Source organism: Equus caballus, chromosome 1 (assembly GCF_041296265.1).
Source record: "Equus caballus isolate H_3958 breed thoroughbred chromosome 1, TB-T2T, whole genome shotgun sequence".
Taxonomy (NCBI): Eukaryota; Metazoa; Chordata; class Mammalia; order Perissodactyla; family Equidae; genus Equus; species Equus caballus.
The window spans coordinates 168,970,972-168,985,064 of record NC_091684.1 but is presented as its reverse complement, the minus strand read 5'-3'; the positions used below and the strand labels follow the sequence as shown (position 1 = coordinate 168,985,064).

At 36.4% G+C, this 14,093-nt stretch overlaps 1 protein-coding gene and 1 pseudogene across 1 annotated transcript; both read left to right on the top strand.

Annotated features, from left to right (window-relative positions):
• On the top strand, positions 2,558-3,130 carry OR4G35P (olfactory receptor family 4 subfamily G member 35, pseudogene; annotated as a pseudogene).
• OR4K36 (olfactory receptor family 4 subfamily K member 36) lies at positions 9,773-10,711 on the top strand. Its single transcript, NM_001391582.1, has one exon. The coding sequence runs from the start codon at positions 9,773-9,775 to the stop codon at positions 10,709-10,711; it is 939 nt and encodes a 312-aa protein (NP_001378511.1).
• Positions 10,712-14,093: the final 3,382 nt, after the last annotated feature.

The window sequence follows — 14,093 nt, the reverse complement described above, 5'->3', positions numbered from 1 at the left end:
CTAAAATTTTTATGGAAATACCCTCTAAAATCAAATATTGTTCATCTATTCTCAGGCTTTATGTGCAATGCTGTGGGAACAAGAATTTTCTCCATAGACTCATCAAAGTCTTATGTAGGAAAGCCATGTGATCATATTTGATCTCTAGATAGACAGATATGAAAAGAGACCATAGAACAGACTGGACTTGGGGAAGAATGATGCAGAGAAATACTCAGTAGCCTTTTCAGTTGTCAAGATGGGAAATACATAGACTAAAAACAAAAGACAAAATGACAATGAAAATGAGGAAGGAACTGAATTGAGAAATATTTGAGTAAAAATTATACAATTGGAGACAGAAATTAAAGGACAGAGAAGGAAGTCACACAGGTGTCTATATTGGCCACCCGGGAGAATAGTAATGATATTTATTAAGGCATTGGAGTAGATTAAATATTATTAATTCAGTTTTGACATGTGAACTTGAAGGTGGAGGTCACACTTCCATTTGTGTACGCCATGTACGTGCTTAGATATATTACTCTGGAGTCCAAAGATAAAGCTACAGATTCAGAATTCAGCATGTAGGTACTGTCTAAAATGAGTAAATTAATATTGAATAAAAAACAAATACTTCGCACAGAACTCTGAATCACACCAGAAATTAAGGGTGAGCAGAGGAAAAATGATCACCGTGTTAGAGAAAGGTATAGAGAAATCGGACAAGTAGAATAATTAGGGAAGGGCTGTCATAGAATTGTCTGACTGCATTCGACGAATTAACAGATCTGGTTTATAGAGGATCAAACAAGTTAGAGTTTATTTTTCTCACATTACAAGAATAAATCTAAAGGGAAACTGTTGCTGTCTTGGTTCAGTAACTCGACTGCCTTGTTTGTATTATATGGGCTTTAGAACTTCCTGGTTGTTGCACCTTTAGGCATATCTTTAGCATTAAACCCAGGAAAAAATGGACCATGAAACGAACCTTCTCTACATGAAGCCTAGTATTTTCATTTGGGAAAGAAAGCCCTCCAGACACGACATTGGTTTATATCTCGTTGAACAGCTATAGGTCACATATGCCATCTTAGGTTAATTCATGGCCAAGGAAAATGCGATTATAGTATGTCGTTTAGAAAAATCATATATCATGCTCTCAGCTTGGGATAACACACACTCTCTTCTAAGATTTAGAGCTTTCATCCCACTACTGGAACTAATGGATTTTTTGTTGGCAAGAAGTAGGAAGGAGATTAGCTTTATAAAAGCAATGAAGCTAAGAGCAGAGGGAGTTATGATAATGAGTATCGTGTGCTGCAGGGAGACCCACGAAAATGATGATTGAAAATGAATTATTGCATGAAATATTCAGAATCCAGGGATTCTTTCTATAAACAAAGTATCTTGGAAACTGAATTGTTAGGCTTATTGGTGAACAAAAGGTGAGGATTTCAAATGAAGAGTTAGGGAGAGAAAGGAAAATTAAAAGAGAACACAAGATTCAGACATTTGATGTTTTTAAAAAGAAGTTAACTATGTTAATAAGTAAAAGGCAGCAAAATATTGAAGAAAGTTTAACTGATAGATACTTGAAGAAGATCCAGAATGTACTTGAAGGTCCTGGCCTTGAAGAGCATGGTGCAATGATTAGGAGCATGGATTATGGTGGCCTACAGCTCTCGATAAAGCCCTGGCTCTGACACATGATCCCTCTAGGACTCAGTTTCTTCATCAGTAAAATGAGACTAATAAAACAATATATATATATGCAATTCTGTGAGGCATAAATGAGATAATGTTCTTAATACAAAGCTTTGCATGGAGGATACATCAATAAATTTCATTTATTAATATTGTGTATTTATTAGATCAGATTAGATTAGATTAATATTTTAATTGTCTAATATTTTTTACTTATTAACAGTCTTTGTATCAAAAATTTTTATTGAATCTAGAGGTCTATGTGTGCATCATGATAATGTATCAAGATTCAAATATTACAAAAATATCACAATCTGAGCACCTGACTTCCTTGGTAAATTGTACAGACAAAAACAAGACACACATACAAGGTGAAGCAGGGTGAAATGCATTAAACGCTTTTGGCCTGAAGATCTCTAATTCACCAGTGAAATAAGAAATTCAGCTAAGGAGAATTTGCAAGATAATGTCAGAACATTAGAGTGAAAGTGACGGAAATGGCTGAGATTATTCAGATGGGAGAACACCTAGGTAAGTGGTCAGGAAAAATATCTATAATCCTCGGGAGGTGAGGCAAAACAAAGCAAAAAGTTCTGAAGATGGAACAAGAAGAAAAGTAATCTCATCTACCTCCATCTAAACTATCCATTATTGTTTTCTCTTTTTATGTAATCATTCTCCTAATGATCATAATGTTTCCATATTCTTTACTTTTTTCTTATCCAATCAAATTATTTCTAACTCTAATATATGTAACCCAAAGAACAAACTAGCAAAATAAATAGGAAGTCTACTTTCATACCACTGTTTCTAATTTTTCATCATTTTCTAACCCTAAATGATTTAAAATTCCGCTCTTCTGCCCAAGTCAATGGATGGACTAAATGAGTCTGTGGTTTCTGAGTTTGTGTTACTGGGACTCTCTAGTTCTTGGGAAACTAAAGTTTTTCTCATGCTGATATTCTCCTTGATCTATTTAGGGATCAGCCTGGGAAATGTCTTCATTTTGTTTTTGGTACTTTTTGATTCTCACTTACATTCTCCTATGTACTTCCTGCTTGCCAACCTGTCCTCCATTGATGTGGCCCTTTCCTCTATCACAGTCCCCAAGATGATCACAGACCTTCTAAATGAATACAAGTTCATTGCTTTCTAAGGTTGTATGGCACAGATATGCTTCATAAACATCATTGGAGGAGTGGAGATAGTTTTACTCATAATCATGGCATTTGACATGCACACGGCAATCTGTAAGCCTCTGCATTATTTGAACATCATGAACCCTAAAATAAGTGTTTCATTTGTAATCACTGGCTGGGTAATTGGAGTGATCCATGCTGTGTCTCAATTTGTTATAAATTTACCTTTTTGTGGTCTTAATAAAGTATAGAGTTTTTTTTTTTTCCTTTTTCTCCCCAAAGCCCCCCAGTACATAGTTGTATAGTCTTTGTTGTGGGTCGTTCTAGTGGTGGCATGTGGGATGCTGCCTCAACGTGGTTTGACGGGCAGTGCCATGTCCATGCCCAGGATTCGAACCAACGAAACACTGGGCCGCTTGCAGCGGAGCGTGCGAACTTAACCACTCGGCCACGGGGCAAGCCCCTAAAGTAGAGAGTTTTTATTGTGACTTTCCTAAGATCATAAATCTTGCATGGCAGGTGGAGCCAAGTTTGAATATTTTTGCTACCAACAGTGGCTTTACGAGCATGGGCACCTTCTTCCTGCTAAACCTTTCCTACATCTTCATTTTCATCACTGTCGGAAAACGTTCTTCAGGAGACTTTTCTAAGGCATTTGTCACTTTGTCAGCTCACATCACTGTGGTGGTTCTGCTTTTCACTTCATGCATGTAAGAGTTTTCCCACTCCTACAAAAAAATCAAATGAACCAAAGGAGATTCTAAGATTCTGCTTTACTTCCATCTCTAGAATCATTATGATTGAATTTACTTTGTTTCCTTGGCTTTGATTTTGAGAATAGGCATACTCTCAGATGACGCTCTCAATTTAGGAAAACTCAGAAACTAAGAGGTCTCAAGGAACACAGCATCGATAAATTGTGTATGAGTCTTGCTCTACCCACAACACAGAGCTCTAAAATTTCCCACCCAAGAAGATGCTCTCCACGGTAAATATATTCCACACTGAGGATAACATTATCCCATAAGCACTTGTCCAAAGAGAATGTATATTGTTTGATTGCATTCTAAGTGCATTTCAGGCCCCAGTTAGAATTTGGAATCAGTTTTATCCATGAAGAAGAATCTAATCACAAATAATGATGGTTCTAAAATGTGAAATATCTTATACTCTAATAAATTCTTAAGTTCATTACTTCTCTTCCTCCTTCACATTTAAACCAAAAATATTGCTATTTCAATATCAACTTTCTGTATAACCAACTTGATTTTCTGGAAGTTTTGTAAAGTTTATAAAGATATCTAGGATTTCTTCTCAGTTAATCCTGGAACTTCTGGGCTTGCTGGAGCAAAAAAATTTTCTGCCCCGAAGGAGAGGGTTTCTATACAGTCTTAGAGCAGCTTTGATATTGAGATTTGGGAAGGAGTGCTCTCACTTTATGATTCACAATTCTCCAATAGTAAGAAACAGCCCTCGTCAGAGATATATATCATTAACAAAAGAAATTTGCAAACAGGAGATTGGTTGCTGATGTTATTTTTTGCCATCAGTTTATGTCAAGAAGAAATTGAATGAACCATGGGTCCTCCAGAATGCCATGAAAATCAGTTATTTTCCATGGAAATAGAATTAAGCTTTTAAAACACAGTGGAATTAGAAGGGCATCTTAGAAGGAGTCAGAGGACCTTAGTTGTGCACCATAGCCATGCTGCTTCCCAGCTGTGACTTCTGCAAGATACACTGAATACGACCTCTCAACATAAGACAAATTTCATGATCACACAATGTGAGTGGAAGCTCCTGGCATGTGAAATATATTCAAGTTCCCCTTCTGTGATTTTTCTTTTTGATGTTTACATATTTTTACTCCCTCTCTAAGGAGAATTCTATCTTGAATATTTGAATATAAAAATATAAACTCTTGGAACCTAAAGATTTATTCCTCTAAACTTAAATATCCTGTGCTTTTAAAAATTAATTAGAATAGTATTCTCTATCTGGCTATTAACATGAATTAATTCTATAGTATTATTAATACTCTGTCATTTGTAAATAAACATAAAATATTAGTGACACTTTTCAAGGAATGTCGTAAGGCGAGTAGCAGGCATGGGCTTTGGTATCATCCATAGCACGCAGGATCACTTTCATCTCAAGTGTCCAGGAGGGAATAGTCTATGCCCTATGTAAATGTTCAGTAAGTTCTTTTGACTTCACCAAAGGAAATTAGGTCCCTCCAACATCTGATGTTTTCTAATTCAGGTCTCATTTTCCAAAATTGCCAACCGCCAACACTGTTGAAGGAAGAAAAGTTTTACATACTATGAAGGTGAGTACAGACTAAATTAGGGAAAACTTTTAATCAACTTGTACACTCGCTAATGATAAATATGTTCATAGGATATTTTTCATATGAATATTAACCATTCATTCACCTTTTTGAAAGTAATTCTTAAGAAGACTTCCATTATTACATGCACAATGTCTTATGATCCAAAAATCCCACTCTTCGATATTTACTGAAGTGAGATGAAAAAGTTGGCACATTAACCTTTACAGGAATGTTCACATAGTTTTACTTTTAATCACTAAAAATAAGAAACAACCTTAATGTCTAGGGGCCAGCCCGGTAGCGCAGCAGTTAAGTGTACATGTTCCACTTTGGTGGCCTGGGGTTTGCAGGTTGGGACCCCGGGTGTGCACATGGCACCATTTGGCGCGCCATGCTGTGGTAAGTGTCCCAAATATAAAGTAGAGGAAGATGGGCACGGATGTTAGTTCAGGGCCAGTCTTCCTCAGAAAAAAGAGGAGGAGTGGCAGCAGTTAGCTCAGGGCTAATTTTCCTCAAAAAAAAAAAAAAAGAAACAATTGTAATGTCTAAATTGGGGAGTAGATAAGCTGTGGTGCATCCATTCAATGGAATACTATTTACCAATAAAAAGAAAAAATTACCATATGCAATAAAATGGATGAATCCCAAGAGCAGAGCGAAAAAAGCCAGACGCAAAAGGTAACATACTATATGACTCCATTTTTACGGTTTCTTGGACAAAGAAAAGGTACAGGGACAGAAAAGAGGTCAGTGGTTTCCTAAAAGAGTGGTGTGCTGTGCAGTTGACTGTAAAGTACCACAGGAGAATTTGATGTTAAATGGGGCCGTAGTGTATCTTGCTGTGATGGTTACCCAAATGTACACGTGTAACTACAGAGCTGAATACTTAAAAGCTTTAATTTACTATACGTAACTTCTATCAATAAGAATGAACAAATAAATAATAAATTACAAAAATATTAAGTGAAAGAAATACTTTATTGTATTATAAAGGTTTTCATTGTTTCTTTCAAGCTTCTTAGAAATCACATACTCCTCTGTAATTGTATGTATACCATTTTGCCCTCTGTAAATGGGTCTAAGTGTTAACATGATTATAAGAGATAATGCCTGAAAAGTACAGTAGCACCCAAGAAGGTGAACGAGAATTAAAAATTTACATTCTGACTGAGATGGTTGTGCCCTCTTGACCTGTGGGCACAAAAAGGCTTATAGAGAAAAAAAATTCAGTTAAATGTTTTGAGATCTAGAAGTGAAAGAAATAAAACTCTGAGATGGAGAAAATGAGACAGTACAGATGGAAGAGAAAGGCAGGGACAATAAAGAACAAGGGTAAAGAAAGAAATGGAGATTCAATAAGAATGGCCTTTCATGTCTAATTTATTTAAAATCAAAACTGCAAAGAAAAAAGTAGAAAGAAAAAAATGCCCTAATGACATTTGTTGATAGGTACACTTATCATTATTAACAGTAATGGAAAGATGCACTATAACATTGATAATTGTTACCTCCAAGAGTGGATGAGATTGGGAGCAGACAGGTGAAGGGGGCCTTCAATATTTGCTCCAAATACATCTAATGAGTTTCGTGAATCTTATTAAGTTAGACTGTCTCCATATATAATTCCTTTAATAAAGTAGTAAATTGAAAAGTATCCTTCGATAATCATCTCCTCACTTAGATAAATGCCTATAATAGTTTGAGTACAACCAAACTATCAATTTTCAGAACTCTGTTAATAAAGCACTGAAAATGTTGAGAGCTAATGTTGCTCTGAAATCCCAGGAAGCAGAAGTTCAGCTAGACCCTTAAGTTATGAGCACAGTTGCAACATGCCAACGCTGAGCTGGCTGTCACCTGCGCATCTACGTTACTCATCCAACGTCTGCTGGGACCAGAACTGACTTCTTAGTTAACTTTAAGACATTGTAGATACAGAGCAAAAGGAAGAAAGCTATATCCTCCCGACAAAGTTTAAATATTTCGAACTTCCCGTCTTACATTTATTGTTGTATTTCACTGGATGGAATTGAATCCAGCTTTGAAAAGGGTGGATTATTGCATCATGTCCTCAATGCTCAACTTCTCCTAAGGGAAAATTGGAAGCCAAAGATCCCCAAGCAGTATGATAGGGAAAGTCTTTCCAAATACACAGAGATGGAAAGTTTTTGAGTGCAGAGGCTACTCATCACAGTGTATATATGCCACACTGAGGAGCATGCACTTCCACCAACACTGGTCATGGCAGAAAATTGGTTGGACTTCATTTCGGACTTAAGGTAGAAACTAGAATAAGCCCTCTCAGTCACCAAAAAAAGATCTGATTTCAGAAGTGATCTGTGTAGGGTAAGTATATCCCTACACATGATTTTCGAATTTTCACTTTTAAGGCCTCTCCCCTATTTTAAGACTAAATTTTTCCCCTCCTCTGTAGCATTTTTCCATATCTACCTATGGATTTGAGAGTTCTGAATGTGTTATCTAGCTAATGTGCTCACAGGAAAAATTATAGGTTTTCTCTCCAAAGTAATCTCCAAGATTTCTGGATCCTAACAGTAGTTTTACACACTTACAAAAAGCACAGCTTTTCTGAAGTCTTAGATGTTTCCAGATGCCCAGGCTGGGGAATATTTGTTCTCATAAACCCTTCAACTTGTCCTGATATTTTATAATTCCTTTTAGATTGTGCTTATTCCCCCACTTGATCAAAGCAGTAAAAGGATAAAAAACCTCAGTCAAAAATTAACAGGGCAAAGTACCATCCAATTGGAAGACATACAATGAAACTGAACTGATTTTAATGTAAACCCTCACATATTTTCCTATTGTTATTGACCATTTACGTTTGTTTGTGTCTGGGTTACCTATTCGTAGGACAAAATGTCTTATTTATTCCCTTGGTGTTGTCAAAATTAAGATTCTTACCAGAAGACGTTTGTATGAGGGAAGTTATATAATTAGAGACTGTGCATTTAGACAGACCTCATTTTATATTCCAGTTCTATTACTTTCTAGCTTATGACCTGGGAAAATCAAGCTTTCTCATCTGAAAATAACAATAAACATGATTACTAAAATAGACAATGTCTATGTGTGTGTACATAGTTTCTTAGGTCTATGTTAAGTGTTCTCACTAAAATAATAAAAAAGCAAAATAATTAGATTTCCGGTGAGACATATGTTACAAGGACATAATCCATAGGTTGCTTTTCATTTAAAAAATAATAAAATCTTACTTTTTCTGAGAAGGATACTGAGAAGGAAAGAGAGCAAACCCTAGAAGAAAAAATGTACAAAAAAAAGGGGGAGCAGAGAATTTAAAGAAAAAGAAAGGCAAATACTCCTTAAAATATGGTAGAAAATGCTTACACTCACAATAAAATATTAAAACTACATTCAGATGCCCTTTCTCATCATCATATTGAGAAAACATGTGTTGACAAGGCTGTGAAAAAACAGGCAATTTTGTACGTTACTGAAGGAAACACAAAATGTTTTAAGCCCGATGGAAGTAATATCTAACAAAATAACTAAATGTTTTCAAAGTGTTTAACACAGACTTGGTACATGATAAATGCTAGTTATTCAGCTTTATAATCCCTCTGTTTCCAGCCTGAAAAAAGTAATAGGAAAATAGAGAGACAGAGAGATGAAGAGAGACTAAAGAAGAAAAAATGGAAGAAAACAAGGAGAGAAAGGAAGGACAAAAGCCTTTGGCTTTCTGGATTATAGAAAATAGAAAATACGTATATTTCTCCAGACATCAATTCAAATAATGTAAGTAAATAATCTAAGTATAAATGAACTTTGAATCTGTGTTTATCCCATTAAGGACAGTCAGGAGTAAAAGTACCTTTCATATGTCTGTCATTTAAGCTAATTAATCTCAAAAAATAAATCTCTGTTACCAGTGAGGACCAATGACTAGTAAATGTACATTAATAGGTCACATTACTCAGGCGAAGGAATGTATGATTTTGTGGAAGTATGCTCTCATGAGGAGATTCAAAATGTAGATAAATATATACTACTACATGTGTAGTCAGTTCCGGGGTCTCTTTTGGAATGTAAACATCTTAAGTCATTTGATGAACAGTTTTTCCCAGAGTTGGTAAAGGGCTTTGGTTCAATTCAATCTACTCCTATGTATCCACTCAGCAACAGATTTGATTCTGAGAAGCGTATTTTGTATCAGAAATGTAGCATTAGACTATTACCCTGGATACAGCCAAATATATTTTAGAGCTATGCTTTTTCCCTGCAGAAGAGGTAGATAGAAGCCTTGGAGAAATTGTTTATTGAATACATTACTACTGATATTTTTAATCAGTATATTAATTTTTGAAACCCATAAGAACTATACTTCTGTTGAGTAAAGCTTTTGACCTGCCCTTCAACACTTTAGCTCGCTTTCTTAGCCATAAGGCTGCGCCCACCTGTAAATTCAAGAAACTTTTCTTTTCAATTTTGGGCGTAGTGCAATGCTAAGATTTCAGTTTTGCACATGAATAGTAGTTATCTACTCTCTGGCACCCGAACATTAAGTTCTTCTTTCTATTCTAGACATTCTTTGTTCATCTCTTTCTTTGCACTGCATTAGAATATACTGTGCTAAATGGAGGAAGCAAACCAGTCTGTGGTGTCTGAGTTTATTTTTCGTGGACTTTGTCATTCAAGGGAGCTCCAGACCTTCCTCTTACTGCCATTTTCTATACTCTACATGATGACTGTTGTGGGCAATCTCCTTGTCGTGTCCTTAATCATCAGAGACCCTCATCTCCACTCCCCAATGTACTTCCTCTTAGCCAATCTCTCATTTGTTGACTTCTGCCTTTCTTCAGTAACCACCCCTAAACTGACCACAGACTTCCTAAAGGATAATAAGACCATCTCTTTCCAGGGCTGCATGAGCCAGATCCTCTGTGTGCATTTCTTTGGAGGAGGTGAGATGGTGCTGCTTGTGACAATGGCCTATGATCGCTATGTAGCCATTTGCAAGCCACTCCATTACTCCAGCATCATGAACAGACAAAAGTGCATCCTGCTGGTTTCGATATCATGGATCATTGGCTTTGTGCATGCCATGAGTCAACTGGCTATGATTTTAGAGCTGCCCTTCTGTGGACCCAGAATGGTGGACAGCTTTTTCTGTGATATCCCTTTAGTGATAAAACTAGCCTGCATGGATACTCATACTCTGGGGATATTGATAAACGCCGACAGTGGGCTCTTGGCAACAAGTTGCTTCATTATCTTGCTGGTCTCCTACACTTATATCCTGGTAACTGTCTGCCTTCACTCTAAGGATGGGGCTTCTAAGGCTCTCTCTACCTGTACTTCCCACATTACAGTGGTGGTGTTGTTCTTTGGACCCTGCATCTTCATCTATCTGTGGCCACTTAGCATCACTTGGGTGGACAAGTTTCTTGCTGTGTTTTACACGGTAATCACGCCTCTCCTGAATCCAGCCATTTATACCCTGAGAAATAAAGAGATTAAGAATGCCATAAAGAGGCTGAAAAATCAGCATATAGATTCAAGGGATAAATTTTAGATTTCTCATGTAATCAGAAAATCCACTGGTTGCACCCCAATTTGGGCAGATTTTGATCTGTAAACTGAACTGGAAATATGACATGTTTATATCTGTAAACTATAAATATTCTCAGATATACGGTATGTGTTTAATCCATCATGAAAATTTGTTCAAAACTCCAATTCTTGTATTTTGCCACTTGTAGAGAATAACAATTTGCATAAATATTCCTTTGTATATGTTCAACGATGATCAGATGATAACAATAACAATAATTATAAAAATAATTGCCACCATTTATTAAACACTACCTATGTTCCCAAAACTATGCTGAGTGATTTATCTAGTTTATGTATTACTTACAAAATCATTTTGAGTGAATTATTATTCTCATTTCTAAAAATACATGACTTATCAACTCTGACTCTAACTTTGCTAGAAAGGATACTAAAGATATTTGAGTCATCTTCATCCACTTAGAAAACAAAAAGAAAATGAATTGAACCACAATGATATTGCCCTTATAATCATAGTGTAATCTCTATTGATCAAGTCTTTAAGTTTTAACTGTTGATTTAAAGGTAGAGTTTCCCTTGAATTTTTTTTCTTAAATACACAGGGAGAAGTATTTTCAGTGCCTTGAAACATTCTTTCTTTTCTCATGTTAATAAATGGTTTTTGTGATTATAATTTTAGTTTACATTAAAGAAATAAGAACAAGAAACGTGAGGATGCAAAAGGAGAAGGATGTGTTCCTTCAAAGCAAAAGAAATTTAGAGTGATGAGAAGAAAGCCAAGAGAAACTATCAGTAAAAACACCGCAATGATTCTGTACAAATCTCTAAAAACCTCCTACAAATTCAATTTACAAAGATAAGCCAACATAAGGGAAAATGGTGAAATCTTTGAATGGGTATTTATTACACGGAAGAGAAAATACTGATAGACACCAGACACTCCACCTCATTAGTAATCAGGGAAACAAAACAAGATTATAATGAAATACCATTTTAGACCTGTTAAAATGATTACAAAAATACGGCATATGACAATAACAATTATTGTTGCAAATGTGTATTAATGGAAATTTATGCCCTGCTGGTGAGTATAAATTGATTTAACCATTCTGAAAAACAATTTGGCATTGTCCTGTAAAGGTGAACGTGTGAATATGTCTGTAACTGGTTGCTAACCCCTCCCCAATGTCTATATGCCTGTCCTTCCTTTTATTAAGAAAACATCCCCAAGTTTTAGTTGGACATATGGCCACACAGCCACAGAGTAGATTTCCTGGTCTTTGTAGATAAATGTGGCTAAATGAATAAGTTCTGGCAACAGAACGCGAGAGGAAGTGATTTGTGAAACTTCCAAGCCATCTCTTTAACGATATCAGCTCCAGATTCTCTTTTCCTGTCCCAGTGTCTGGGACACAGAACAACTAGTGTGCCTACTTTGGACTCAGTAATGGAAGGCACATGTTGAGGGGAGCAGACCCAATGTTCCAGCTGGAGATGGATGGACCCAGAAAGAGCCCAGACAATAAAATGGTATTGATCATGTTCTATTTACCATTGTACCATTGGTCATTTGTGCATTTTCTTCATAACATATTTATGTTGTTTTGTACACTTCAAATATTGTATAATGAAAAGTTAAGGAAAAATAAAGGAAAGACTTTCTCTTTGGGCTTCTACAAATCAAAAAGATAAAAAAATAAGTTAAAAAAAAACACAACACAATTGCCTGTTCATTCACTGCTGGTTTCAGATAGGCCATGTGCTTCAAGGCTATATACCTTACTAATTTCTTGCCGGGAGCCGGTCTCCAGGCTTAGCTACCACTGCAGTGTGACAAGGTCTGGCAGTGGAGTGAGAATGTGCAAGGCGCTTCTCAAGGGAAATTAGGGAAAGCGCACAATATCTATATGCACTATGCTCTTGCATCTATTTTTCCTTTTCTGGAATTGCTGGGGAGTGATGAGAAGTTCTGCTGGTCAGCTTCCTCCTTCCTCCCCTCATAAAGTAGGTCAGAGGAACATTGGTGGCCATCCCGTAAGAGCAACCTGGCCAAATCAGGAAATTTTTATAGGAGGAAAATGGTATATGCTCCCCTTATCTGTAGGAAGACACAGACGGCAGCCAGGTACATATAGGGGCCTTCATAAGAAGAGACGTAGACCTACTTTAAGTCCAGAGGACTTGATGTGAAAACATCTTGAAACTTTGGTCAGAGTTAATTGGGACTATGATGAAGATTGGGTCCCCCATAAGTGGAAAGGAAACAGAAGAATTGCACCTGAAGATACAACATATTAGAATAATATGAATGCACGGTGGGGAGATCCTGGAACATGGAATCCATATACAATAAAACATCTGTGTAGGCTGTATTACAGAGACCCAAAAAGGACACATAAGGCCCCAGAAGGCCCATGGTGGAATTGGTGGAAAAAAGGGGGGCAATACAAACCTTACTGCCAAACACGTTCCTGACCTTTGAAAGACAAGCAAACAAGTCCAACCTTTAAAGTTCACTTTATTAATAGTTATGCCAACTATATTTGACATATATATTCAGTTGTTTACAAGACATCTTATACTTTCCTTTGTATACCATACCCTACGCCCTTGAAACTACTTGTTACTTACCCCACAGAAAATTTATTGCTTGCCGGACGTGCGATGTCTAGATAATGTCTAAGTGCTAAAATTAGCTGCTGAGATAATATCACCTGATTGAACCCTATGTAACCTGGACCCTTTATAAGAAAAGCGGATACTCATATTAAATGGACTTGGAAACCTCACTCCTTGTCTCACTGCATCTCTCTCTCGCCGACTCCGTCCATCCCTTCGGGAGACCCTGGACTCTGCTGGGGCTGGACCCCGGCAATTTCTGCTTTCTAAAGAAGGCCTCACATGACACCCTCCAAAAGTGTATATGTCTATTTAGACATATGTCATAATACATAGTAAAATATATACAGAAGGAGCATGCTTGAAGTTTGCTTTTATTGTAGTGGAGTGATCCTGGGGAAGCTCAGTTATGTCAGCATTATATTATCTTTTTAAATGAAATTGCCTGTGTCATGTTGCATTTTTTATACCTCTGGATGATGTATGTGATTTGCTGAATAAAATTGTTTTGGCACATCCTTTACAATATTTTAATTTCTAGGTTATTTTTGGGAACAGAAGAAATGATTTCTTGGGTCTGAACCCCATCTGTACCAATAGCTAATAAGTTAATAATGACATAGCAACCTTTATTTCTATGCCAATAAATTAAGGTGCACATGACAAACTAACTGATCTTATAAAGATGTATAAATAATTGTAGTTACAGTTTTTAATTTCCTAAAATATAAAAAACGAGAAGTGCAAACTATAAGTTGTTTCCA

Coding starts and splice junctions, on each gene's coding strand:
- OR4K36 (NM_001391582.1), top strand. CDS start 9,773: ATGGAGGAAGCAAACCAGTCTGTGGTGTCTGAGTTTATTTTTCGTGGA.